Source organism: Rhinolophus sinicus, chromosome 17 (assembly GCF_057876585.1).
Source record: "Rhinolophus sinicus isolate RSI-liver-muscle chromosome 17, RSI-T2T, whole genome shotgun sequence".
NCBI lineage: Eukaryota > Metazoa > Chordata > Mammalia > Chiroptera > Rhinolophidae > Rhinolophus > Rhinolophus sinicus.
The window spans coordinates 32,606,916-32,618,541 of NC_142517.1; the positions used below are offsets into that span (position 1 = coordinate 32,606,916).

The 11,626-nt window shown below is 40.8% G+C and overlaps 1 protein-coding gene across 1 annotated transcript; it reads right to left on the reverse strand.

Moving 5' to 3' along the window:
* Positions 1–595: 595 nt before the first annotated feature.
* On the reverse strand, positions 596–9,762 carry LOC141570421 (endogenous retrovirus group K member 18 Env polyprotein-like). Its single transcript, XM_088794001.1, has 2 exons — positions 8,959–9,762; positions 596–3,495 (listed from the first exon to the last, which is right to left on the reverse strand). The coding sequence occupies exon 2, from the start codon at positions 3,442–3,444 to the stop codon at positions 1,156–1,158; it is 2,289 nt and encodes a 762-aa protein (XP_088650127.1). The 5' UTR covers positions 3,445–3,495; positions 8,959–9,762; the 3' UTR covers positions 596–1,155.
* Between the last annotated feature and the right edge of the window lie 1,864 nt (positions 9,763–11,626).

The window sequence follows — 11,626 nt, forward strand, 5'->3', positions numbered from 1 at the left end:
CACTTAATTCACAAAGACATGGACTAGCCAATAAGCCAGTGAAAAGACGGCCTTTAGCTATTAAGAAATATAAATTAAAAAGAACAATGAGATGCCAGTAAACATTCACCAGAATGGCTAAAATAAAATTATTGATAATGTAAAATATTGGCAAGAATTTTAAGCAAACGAAAATCTCATACATGACTAGTGAGCAGGTAAATTTGTATAATCATTTTAGAAAATGGTTTGTTGGTTACTTACAAAGTTAAACATACACCCAGGTTTTCAACTTCTAAGCATTTACCTAAGAGAAATAATTGCACATGTCTACAACACTACACAAAAATGTGTACACAAATATCCATAACATTTGTATTCATATTGGTCAGAAACTAGAAACAATCTAAATATCTATCAATAGATGAATGGATAAACATTGTGCTATATCCAAAAAATGTAAATCTACTCATCAATAAAAATAAAGGAACTCATGATACATGCAAAAATATGGATGGACCTCTGTTGCGTCCTGCACAACACAAGCAGTGGGAAAGCGAGGGAGGCGGCAGGGGCTAAATTCTATTATAGAAATAAAGAGACCAGAGACACTGAATGCAGAGAAACCACAGAGGACCAAGGGACTCACAGCCTCAAGAGACTGGAGCCCCGAATCGGGTCGTCGTGGGTATTTATTGCTTTTTTACAATAGGCATCACATGATTCTGGGCAGGGTCTGTAAAACTCTTACACCACTAATACAATCAGCATGTTCCCAATATCCAATCATATTGTCCCAAAGCAACCTGTGCATGCTGTCCCCATGTGAACAAGGTGCGGTGTATACAATCCCTGGGGGAGCAGGTCTCTCATGGCAATCATCCCATGAGCCAAGCGGGGAGTGAGATGGTTTCACTCAATTAATCATTCCTTAGCACAATAGAGTGCTGGTCACTTGAAGCAGGAGTCAGCAGCTCCCAGGAAACATTGAAGGAGGGGCATCCCTCCTAGTTTCAAAGGCTAACTCATGGGGGTCCCTGGGGTCCCGTCTGGCTTAAGTCGTCCCTCCCTTGAGGAAACTTACTCGTCTTTGACCGCAGACCCAGCATACTGGGACCAAGAGAGGAGACCTATAAAACTCAACCCCTAAGAGGGACAACCCGCAACCCTCTTTCCCTAAGGAAAGGATGGTAGGGACAGGCGGCTAGGCTGCTGTGTGACAACACCTCCCCCTTTTTGTTTTTGTAATGTGAGAAAAACAGACCGTGCCGTTTCTTCATTCAATGCCTTTCGGAGGGAGGCATGTCCGCATCCGAAGACTAAACAAAACAAACAGAATACAATAATCAGTGTTACAATAACACCAATAAACCCACCACCCAGGTTTTTTATCCATTTAACCGGATTCAAGGAGGACAATCCATCCACAGCAGCTGACAAAACATCTTCTCCGGGTAAAAGTTGAAGCTTAGCACTAGACATTTGATCAACCTCTTGTTGTAATTGTACAATATTTACAGTGAGATTAGGCATGTGCCCCAAAAGATGAGCACGAACATCATTCCAAGGAGTACGAGTTTGATTATAATCAAAAGGGGTTACACAATAAGTGGTTACATTCCAATCACATTTAAGAGAAATCATAGTACGTAAATTTTCTAACTGATCACCAAGAGAAACTACTGTTGTTTCTAAATCTACTAATCTGACATTAATTTCTTCATCTATCTTAACCTGTTGATTCCAAGTTTTACTAGCATTTTCATGCCATTGTTGTACAAATTCAGTAGTTTGAACAGTCTGGTGTAAAGCGACACCAGAAACAGCAGCAACCGTGGTTACAGCAATTATTCCCATTATAGCAGCAATTAACAATCCAATAAACCTTTTTGCTCGATGAACAATCTTATGAAGCAATTGAAGAACAATATGAACAGTAGGAGATCCCTCCCACACTCTAGGGGCTCGGACAGGAATCCATAGACCCCGTCTTTTTCTTAAAATCATAATTTTATCTTCTGAGGAATTATAAATGGAGGAATCTATACAAGTATACAAACGACAATGAAAACATTCAACAAGGCTAAGGGAATTTTCTATAGTAAATTTTCCAATCAGGAAAACATAAGGCAATTTAAGGCAAGCTTGTAGATTAAGCTTTTGATATTTTTCAAAATTAAAGGTGTACCGTTTATTATTATCCTTGGTCAAATTTCCATTCCAAATGCCAATAGGCGCTAAAGCCAAGGCCACCTTCCACAAGGTCTTTTGCACTGGACCCCTAATGGGAGTAATCATTTTTAACTGAGGTGGGGCCAGAACTTTATCTATCCAATAAATGGACAGATCATAAGGAGATTTAACTATTTTTGGAAATCCTCCTAACACTAATTTGTCTTTAAGAGATTGGGGCTCAGAGCACCTTCCTGAAGAGCAGGTGTGCATAGCGATCCCAAAAGGTCCCCAATCAACAATTGTACCTATGGAATTTCGAGCTAGCACTCTATCAAAACTTCCTCTACATTCTTCCCAATGAATACGGGAATGATTGGCTGCCCACTTCTCTTGAGGACAAGTAGAAATGGGAGGAGGATACAGATGGGTACTCAACCCTTCAGTCTGAAATCCTTTTCCTGAAAGCATGAACAAGTCCCTATAGGACTCAGTCCCTTCACCCTTAGGGGTGACCCACACTTGATCCTTTACCGGAATACAAGGAGGGACTGGACCAATGCAAAGAGGAGGATAAACAAATCCCAAGGCAGTTGTTTTGGTGAGATTAAATTCTCTGCCTTCTTCATCAGGAAATTCTGGACCTCTCTGATCCTCTGGTCCTGGGAACCAGGAGCTATCATTTATATAAATCAGAGGAGGCGCATCATTCCAAGTTACAGGTGTCAGCAATGGAGGATTGGGAACATAAGCCCAATATGTGAAGTTTTCTGCTTTAACACCCATGGGAAGGAAACTTACAGCCATGAGAATAGCCATCATGGAGATAAGCATGTTGGAGGCTGTTCTCGGCATTCCTAACACTATAAGATTTCTCTCTGCCTCTCGGGACAATTTCTTAATCTGCTTCCAAGTAGGCAGCGGGTTGCGTCTAGGAGGAGCTCTAAGAATCCGGATGCGTGGAACCCTCGGCTGCGATGTCTCAGATGATGAAGACGCCTCACTGGGAGGAGGTGCCGGCGGCGGATACGTCTGGCCTGATGGACATCTCGGCTGCGGAACCACCACAGGGGCTGGAGGAGCCGGGGAAGTCGGAGCCTGATGACGGGGGCCCATGAAGCGATTCATCCACCGGTAGGGGTCGCTCGGTGCCACGCATCGGTAGGTCGCGTACACCTGGGTCATCGGTGGAGATCCCATCTGGCGAGTGATGATCACATTCCGCGGAGGAACAGCATCCGAGGTTTGGACCAGCGTGCTGATTGCCATGTTCTGCGAGGGATCGGACTCCATGATAAGGCTTAATGCACCGGCTTGGCACCCACAGAGGACGTTCTTTTGATCCTGGAGAAATACAAGCATAACCTCGTCCCCATGTTAACAGAGTCCCTAAATGCCATTGATTAGTCTGGATATCCTTCCACCAAATGGGCACATCTTCCAAAGCCTTAGGGCTATGGAGATTATTAAAATGTCTTTCTGCAGCTGTGTGTCCAAGATGAGGCTCCATATTATTAGAGCCAGAAAAATTTAAAAAATTCAAAGTGAACATAGCTTTGGCTAATTGCACCTGCGGAGGATCCTTGTCTCCCCCTTTTTGTTTTTGTAATTGTTTCTTTAAAGTACAATTAGCTCGCTCCACAATGGCTTGACCTTTAGGATTATAAGGAATTCCAGTGGTATGGTGAATATTCCATTGTTCACAAAATTTGGTAAATTTATTGCTAGTATAAGCAGGACCGTTATCTGTTTTAATGGCTTTGGGAAGTCCCATAACAGAAAAACAAATTAACAAGTGCCTGCAAGCGTGTCCTGCAGTTTCACCACTCTGAGCGGTTGTAGTGATATATCCAGAAGATGTGTCAATTGTGACATGTACAAATGACAATTTCCCAAATGAAGGAACATGGGTTACATCCATCTGCCAAATATCATTGGGTACTAAACCTCGGGGATTAACCCCTTCTGGGCATTCTTGAGGAGCATTAAGAATCTGACAAGTTGGGCAAGTTTGAACAATATGCTTGGCCTGTTTACAGGTAATTGGGAACCGAGCCCGAAGACCTGCAGCATTGGCATGAGTCAAAGAATGGAATTTGGTTGCCTCGGTAACTAATACATTAGCAACCAAAGAATCAGCAATGGCATTGCCACGCGTCAAAGGTCCCGGGAGGGGAGTATGAGCGCGTATATGAGTGATGAAAAATGGATGTTGTCTATTTCTAACTACTTGTTGGAGTTGATTAAAAAGAAACTGGAGAGACGGATTAGAGTTGTTAGACAGAAGCGCCGTCTCTATGTTTTGTACTGTATGTACAACATAAGCAGAATCAGAGACAATATTCAATGGCTCACCACATTCCTGCAGAGCAGTTAAAACTGCAACTAATTCTGCTCTCTGGGCTGAGGTACAATTAGTCTGAATAACCTGTTGGTCAACTTCACTAACAATAGCAGCTTTGCCATTACTGGACCCATCAGTAAAAACTGTCCTCCCTTGGGAAATAGGAACTGAACTTAACCTTTTCGGGAGAATCCAACTAGTTTTTAATAGAAACTGAAACAATTTATGTTTAGGATAATGGTTATCAATTATGCCGAAATATCCACAAACAGCAATTTGCCAAACTTCAGAATGAATATTTAAATGATTTATTTGCTGTTTTTTAAAGGGAACTATTATCTTATTGGCTTCTATTCCATTTAAATGAAGAACTCTGGTTCGAGCTCGAGAAACAAGTTCTGAAATTAACTCTAAGTATGTTGGAAGAGATTTAACAAAATTATTAGGCAGAAACAACCACTCCACAAGGTCATTTTGTTGGACAATAACTGCGGTTGGTGAATGAGGAGTGGGAAAAATTAAAATTTGTAAGGGTTGAGAGGGATCTATGCGCTGAACCTGAGCTTCTTGAATTTTCTTTTCTACTAATTCCAACTCCTGACAAGCCTGAGGGGTTAAAGTACGGGGACTATTCAATTGAGAAGGACCCCGTAAAAGACTAAACAAATTATTCAGCGCATAAGTTGGGATTCCCAGAGTGGGACGTAACCAATTAATATCTCCCAACAATTTTTGTAAATCATTTAAAGTGGAAATTTGATCTCTTCTGATCTGTACCTTTTGAGGTTTAATCGTTTGTCTGTCCAAGATAGCTCCCAAATATTTGATGGGAGTTGTAGTTTGAATTTTATCAGGAGCAATGCAGAGTCCTGCCATCTCAAGTTGCTCTTGCAACAGTTTGAAACAATCTGCAAGGACTTCTGGGGAAGACGCAGCACAGAGAATGTCATCCATATAATGAATGATATAACAGGCTGGAAATTTTTCTCTGACCGGAGCAACAGCTCTAGCCACATAAAATTGACAAATGGTAGGGCTATTTAGCATTCCCTGAGGGAGTACTTTCCACTGATACCTCTTGATTGGTTCTTTATTATTTAAAGACGGTATTGAAAATGCGAATTTAGGGCAATCCTCAGGATGTAAAGGAATTGAATAAAAGCAATCTTGTAGGTCTATGACCACCAATGGCCAATTTTTTGGAATCATGGATGGCTGAGGAAGGCCAGGTTGAAGTGGACCCATGGGTTCAATTAAAGAATTAACTACTCTTAAATCTGTGAGCATTCTCCATTTTCCTGATCTTTTCTTTATAACAAATACTGGGGAATTCCACGGACTAGTGGAAGACTCTATATGATCTTGTTCTAATTGAATCTGTACCATTTCCATTAATGCCTCTAATTTCTCCTTAGAAAGGGGCCACTGTTCAATCCAATGAGGCTTATTATCTATCCATTTAAGAGCTAAAGGAGTTTTTAGCTCAGCGACAGCGGCCCCTAACAAAAAGGCTGTTGATCTTGTGAATGAAATCCTATCCCTTCTCTGCCCACCTGTAATGCAGGTTGGAGAGGTTGGGTAATGCCCTGATTAAATTTGCCTAAACCTTGTCCTGGTAGATACCCCATCTGTTTCATCATTTGCTGACTTTGAGGGCTATACTGTCCTGGGGGAATAACAATTTTTGCTCTCCATTGAGAAAGTAAATCTCTACCCCATAAACTTATTGGAATATCAGCAACATATGGCTGCAAAAATCCTTTTTGTCCTTCTGGCCCAAGGCAAGGAAGGATATGGGTGCTTTGAAGCAATTTTGAAATTTCTCCTACTCCAACAACATTTATGTCGGCTTGTTGGGTAGGCCAATTTGCAGGCCAATCTTGAGAGCAAATGATGGAGACGTCTGCACCTGTATCCATAAGTCCTAAAAATTTTCTGTCTTGAAGGCTAATGTGGCATAAAGGACGAATGCTAGAAATTTTCTCTGCCAGGAATGTTCCTGCTAAACCTGTACTTCCAAATCCTCCTGTTCTTTTTTGAGTTCCTCGTAAATTGGGTGGAATATATGGAATTAAGAGAAGCTGAGCAACTTTTTCTCCTTTTTTTGCTGACCATGGAACTGAAGAAGACATAACAATTTGAATTTCTCCTTTAAAATCTGGGTCTATTATTCCGGTGTGGACAGTAACTCCTTTTGATGTTAAGCTGGAACGACCAAGGAGGAGTCCAACCGTATTCTTGGGAATTGGTCCAACAATGCCTGTAGGCACCCGGAGAGGTGTTTCCCCTGGGAGTAATAAAATATTTTGAGCAGTACAAACATCTACTGCAGCACTTTCTTCAGTGGCAGAAGTTAATTGCTCAATGGATAGTTTTGAGGGGGCGGCACCGTGTGATAATTCTGTGGTGCCGCTGGGTTGGCAAACATCCCCAGTTGAGGGATTGTCTGACCCACAAATGCCCCGGTTGTTGTCTGGGCCTGGGGCTGGCCCAGCTTCCCGTTTCCCTGAAGCAAAGTGCCGTCTTTATGATATTTAGATCTGCAAGCGGAGGCCCAATGATTTCCTTTCTGACAGCGTGGACACAATCCAGGCTGTTTTGTACCTTGAAAAGGTGTGGGCTGAGGAGGTTGAGGGTTGTTTTTACTTTTAACCCTGCAATTTCTTTTAGTATGTCCTGTTTTTCCACAATTATGGCAAGTGCCAGAAAACTTATCCCTTTTTTGAAAAGCACCGGTAATTGCATTAGCCAATAGTGCTGCCTTATGATCCTCAGTCCCTACTTCTTGGCACAAGCGCAAATACCCCATTGCATCTGTCTTTCCTTTTTGTGCCCCTATGGCTCTTTGACAATCCTTATTAGCATTCTCATATGCCATAATCTGAAGGATCACATCTGCAGCTACAGGATTAGTAATTTGTTTTTTAATGGCTTCCTGGAGTCGAGCCAGGAAATCAGAATAAGGCTCCTGAGATCCTTGAAGAACTTTCTGAAAGGAGGAATGAGTCTTTCCTTCTACTTCAATCTTTTCCCATGCAGCAAGGCAAATTTGTTTAAGTTGCTCTATAGCAACTCCTTGCATATCTAATTGATTACGGGTTGGTGCCCAGTGGCCTTTGCCAACAAGCTGATCAGCAGTAATATTAATGTTAAGAGCTTGGTTTTGTCTTTCTTTATTCTCAGCCCCTTCAATCCACCAAGTTTTAAACTGCAAGAATTGTGCAGGAGTAAGGCAAGTTTGAGCTAAGGCCTGCCAGTCTGTTGGAATCATTCTGTGGCCATCAGCAATACCTCTAACGAGGCCAACAGTATAGGGAGAAGTAGTCCCAAACTGTAATACTGCCTGTTTTAACTCTTTAAGCAATTTAAAAGGAAAAGGCTCATACACTGCCTCATGGATTCCATCTGGGTTATTTTGACCAGGAGCTTCAATTTGTCTGAAAATCACTGGAAAATTAAGAGCATCCACATCTCCAGCCATTTTTGCCTGATGTATACCCTGCTCTAATGCTGACAATTTGAAGCTGAATTGTTTAGCTGTTATTGCTGGAGGCTTTTGAGCAAACGGATTGTTCTGAATAAATGGATTATTGGCATTACAGCAAGTATTAGGCTGTTGCCACATCTGATTAGCACATGGAGGTGGTGGAGGCCAGAACGGAGGGGGAAACTCCTCCTGGAAACATTCCTCGAGATCAGGATAAAGATTTCGAGGGACTATAGTGGAATTAGACTCTGACCCCTCATCTTCTCTTTCCTTTTTAGTTCTCTTTGGTGAATCTCTCTTACCTTCCCTATCTTCCCTTTCCTCTTCAGAGTCTGTCTGTAGTGGTTCTAGAACTGACCGAACTAGTTCAAAAGTCTCCCAGATCGAACTTGGAAACGAAGTTCCGTTGGCATGGAGATCACGGAGATCTTGACCAACTGCTTCCCATTTATCTAAGTCTAAGGTCCCCAGGGTAGGAAACCAAGAGCAATGGACCTCAATTACTTTGAGAAGTTCTTCCAACCTCTTTTCTGAGGCCCTATGTTGTCCTTTTTTAAGCAACTGCTTCAGCAGGCAAATATAAGGTCTATACTTGCTTTCTGAATTTCCCATTTTTTCTTTCCCACAAGAAGGATACAAGAAGGAAAAAAAAAAGAAACTTTCACTCAATATCCACTCTGATGCTCGGCCGGCCGTTCCCCTCGCGGGAACTTAGCACCTGTCTTGGCTAAGGCTCAACCGTATAAATCCCGGTCCAGGTTGGGGAAACCCCCAAGTAGCCGTTATGCCATATGACAGAGTGACGGAACCGCGGTGACGAGCCCACTCAAGCCCCGTAATCACGAAGATCGTGGGACCATAACCATACACACACACTCCCACGCACTGTCACTCAAAGATAGATTGAAAAGTATTTAATTACTTCCTCTGAATAACCTTGGTTTAATACTCTGAGTCCATAAAACTACCCCCTTACCAGGTAGCTGTCGCGCGACGGATGCTCAGAGGCCCCTCAACCGTATCTGCAGACCATACAACTCTTAGTTGTTCTTCTCTCCTCGAGCCCCACGTTGGGCGCCAGATGTTGCGTCCTGCACAACACAAGCAGTGGGAAAGCGAGGGAGGCGGCAGGGGCTAAATTCTATTATAGAAATAAAGAGACCAGAGACACTGAATGCAGAGAAACCACAGAGGACCAAGGGACTCACAGCCTCAAGAGACTGGAGCCCCGAATCGGGTCGTCGTGGGTATTTATTGCTTTTTTACAATAGGCATCACATGATTCTGGGCAGGGTCTGTAAAACTCTTACACCACTAATACAATCAGCATGTTCCCAATATCCAATCATATTGTCCCAAAGCAACCTGTGCATGCTGTCCCCATGTGAACAAGGTGCGGTGTATACAATCCCTGGGGGAGCAGGTCTCTCATGGCAATCATCCCATGAGCCAAGCGGGGAGTGAGATGGTTTCACTCAATTAATCATTCCTTAGCACAATAGAGTGCTGGTCACTTGAAGCAGGAGTCAGCAGCTCCCAGGAAACATTGAAGGAGGGGCATCCCTCCTAGTTTCAAAGGCTAACTCATGGGGGTCCCTGGGGTCCCGTCTGGCTTAAGTCGTCCCTCCCTTGAGGAAACTTACTCGTCTTTGACCGCAGACCCAGCATACTGGGACCAAGAGAGGAGACCTATAAAACTCAACCCCTAAGAGGGACAACCCGCAACCCTCTTTCCCTAAGGAAAGGATGGTAGGGACAGGCGGCTAGGCTGCTGTGTGACAACAGACCTCAAAAGCATTATGCTGAGCAAAAGAAGCCAGGCAAAAAAGAGAAGGACTCCACCTATAGGAAATTCTAAAACGGGAAAAATTATTCTACAGTGACAGAAATAGATTAAGGTTGTGTGGGAGCAGAAGTGGGGGAGATGGACATGCCAGAACATTTAAGGGTGATGAAAATATTCTGATCTTGACTGTGGTGGTCATTACACAGATTTATACATTCATCATTCAATTTGTACATAGAAATTGACAATTTTATTGCATGTAAATTACACCTGAGCAAAGTAATTTAATAAGTAAAAAATGTATATTTAAGTACATGTAGTACATAAAAGGTAATTTTTTAATAAAATAAAACAGACACTTGAAATTATTTTAGAGCTATATTCAATTGTATTTTTGATTAAAATTCCTCTTTATTTTTTAACCAAGTTCTTCATTATGCAATTTGTGGCAGATAGCTTCCAGCAGATTATAAAAATGTAACTGAAGCTTAACAATGACTATTACAATAGGTGTTGAAAATCTAAGAATCAATCAATCTTGTGTTTGTTGGTATATTTTACAAACATAATGTGTTATAGAACGTGAGCCTCAAGTCTGTCCCTTGTGGGATCATCATTCAAAAGGTTAATTTTTGTTTACATAGATACACTATGACACTCACTGTTCCTTTAAATACATTTATAGATATTCCTTATGCAGTTGTATCCATGATCAGAGAGAGCTAGATTCAATACAAATGCCATCAACTGAATCATTTGGGATGTTTTTCTTAATATCAGTTTTACAGGGAATACTTTAGAAAGGAATTAATATTATAAATCTCTGTATTTCAACTGTCATGAATTTCCCCTTTCATTTTAAGAAAAAATACATATTCTATAATTAACTATTGGGAACATTGCTTCTCTCCTTCTGAGAGAATATCTTTGCTTAGATTTTCACTTAATAAATATTATTAATCAACTTTATAAATAATACTCAGATTTAAAATGAACTACAAAAAGTTTTAATGGTCCTAAGATATTTAGAGTTTTCAATGACTGTTTCTCAGTATCTTACAATCACACTTGTTATTTGTATTTTTGCTAAATTATGATTCGTGTTTTCCTTTACCTTTCTTGTGTGAATGACCTATTTGGGAGATTTCTTTATTTTTTAAATATGAAATAGAAATAAAGAGTGGAAAATGCAGAGGAAAAATAAATGTTTTAATATTTTTAAAAAGCTTCAAAGAAGCCAGAGAGAAACGATGTGTTAACTATAGGAAAAAAACAATTCAATTGACAGACGCTATCTCTTTGGAAACCAGGGAATGATATTATTTCCAGGGTGAAAATAAAACCTTCAAACTGTGAATTCTATACTGGTAAAACTATCCTTTAGAAATGAAGGGAAAACAAAGAAATTATCAGTTGAAGGAAAATTAAAGTAAAATTTTGAAGGAGACCTAGCCTTAAAGATTGGCTATAGGAGATTTTTCAAATAGAAAGGATATGGTAAAAGAAGGAATCTTTGAACATCAGAAAGGAAGTAGGAAGTACAGAAAGAACAGAAATATGGATATATATAATAGACTATTCTGTTCTTCATGAGTTTTCATTATTATAGTTGTTGATAGAGAAATTATAGCACCATTTGATACACAAGAGAATGATATTTGAAAATGGAGGAAAAAGGAAACTAAATGCGAGAGAGTTTTCCACACTTCACTGAAAGTAGTAAAATGTTGATACGAGTAGACTGTTGCAAGTCATAAACACGTGTTGTCATATCCAAAGCAACAACTATAAAACTCTACAAAGAGATATACTCAAACCACTATAAATAAATCAAAATGTAGTCTTAAAATATATTTAA

What these genes read in the sequence shown, in the direction of transcription:
- LOC141570421 (XM_088794001.1), bottom strand. Translation starts at nt 3,444, where the DNA reads ATGGAGTCCGATCCCTCGCAGAACATGGCAATCAGCACGCTGGTCCAA.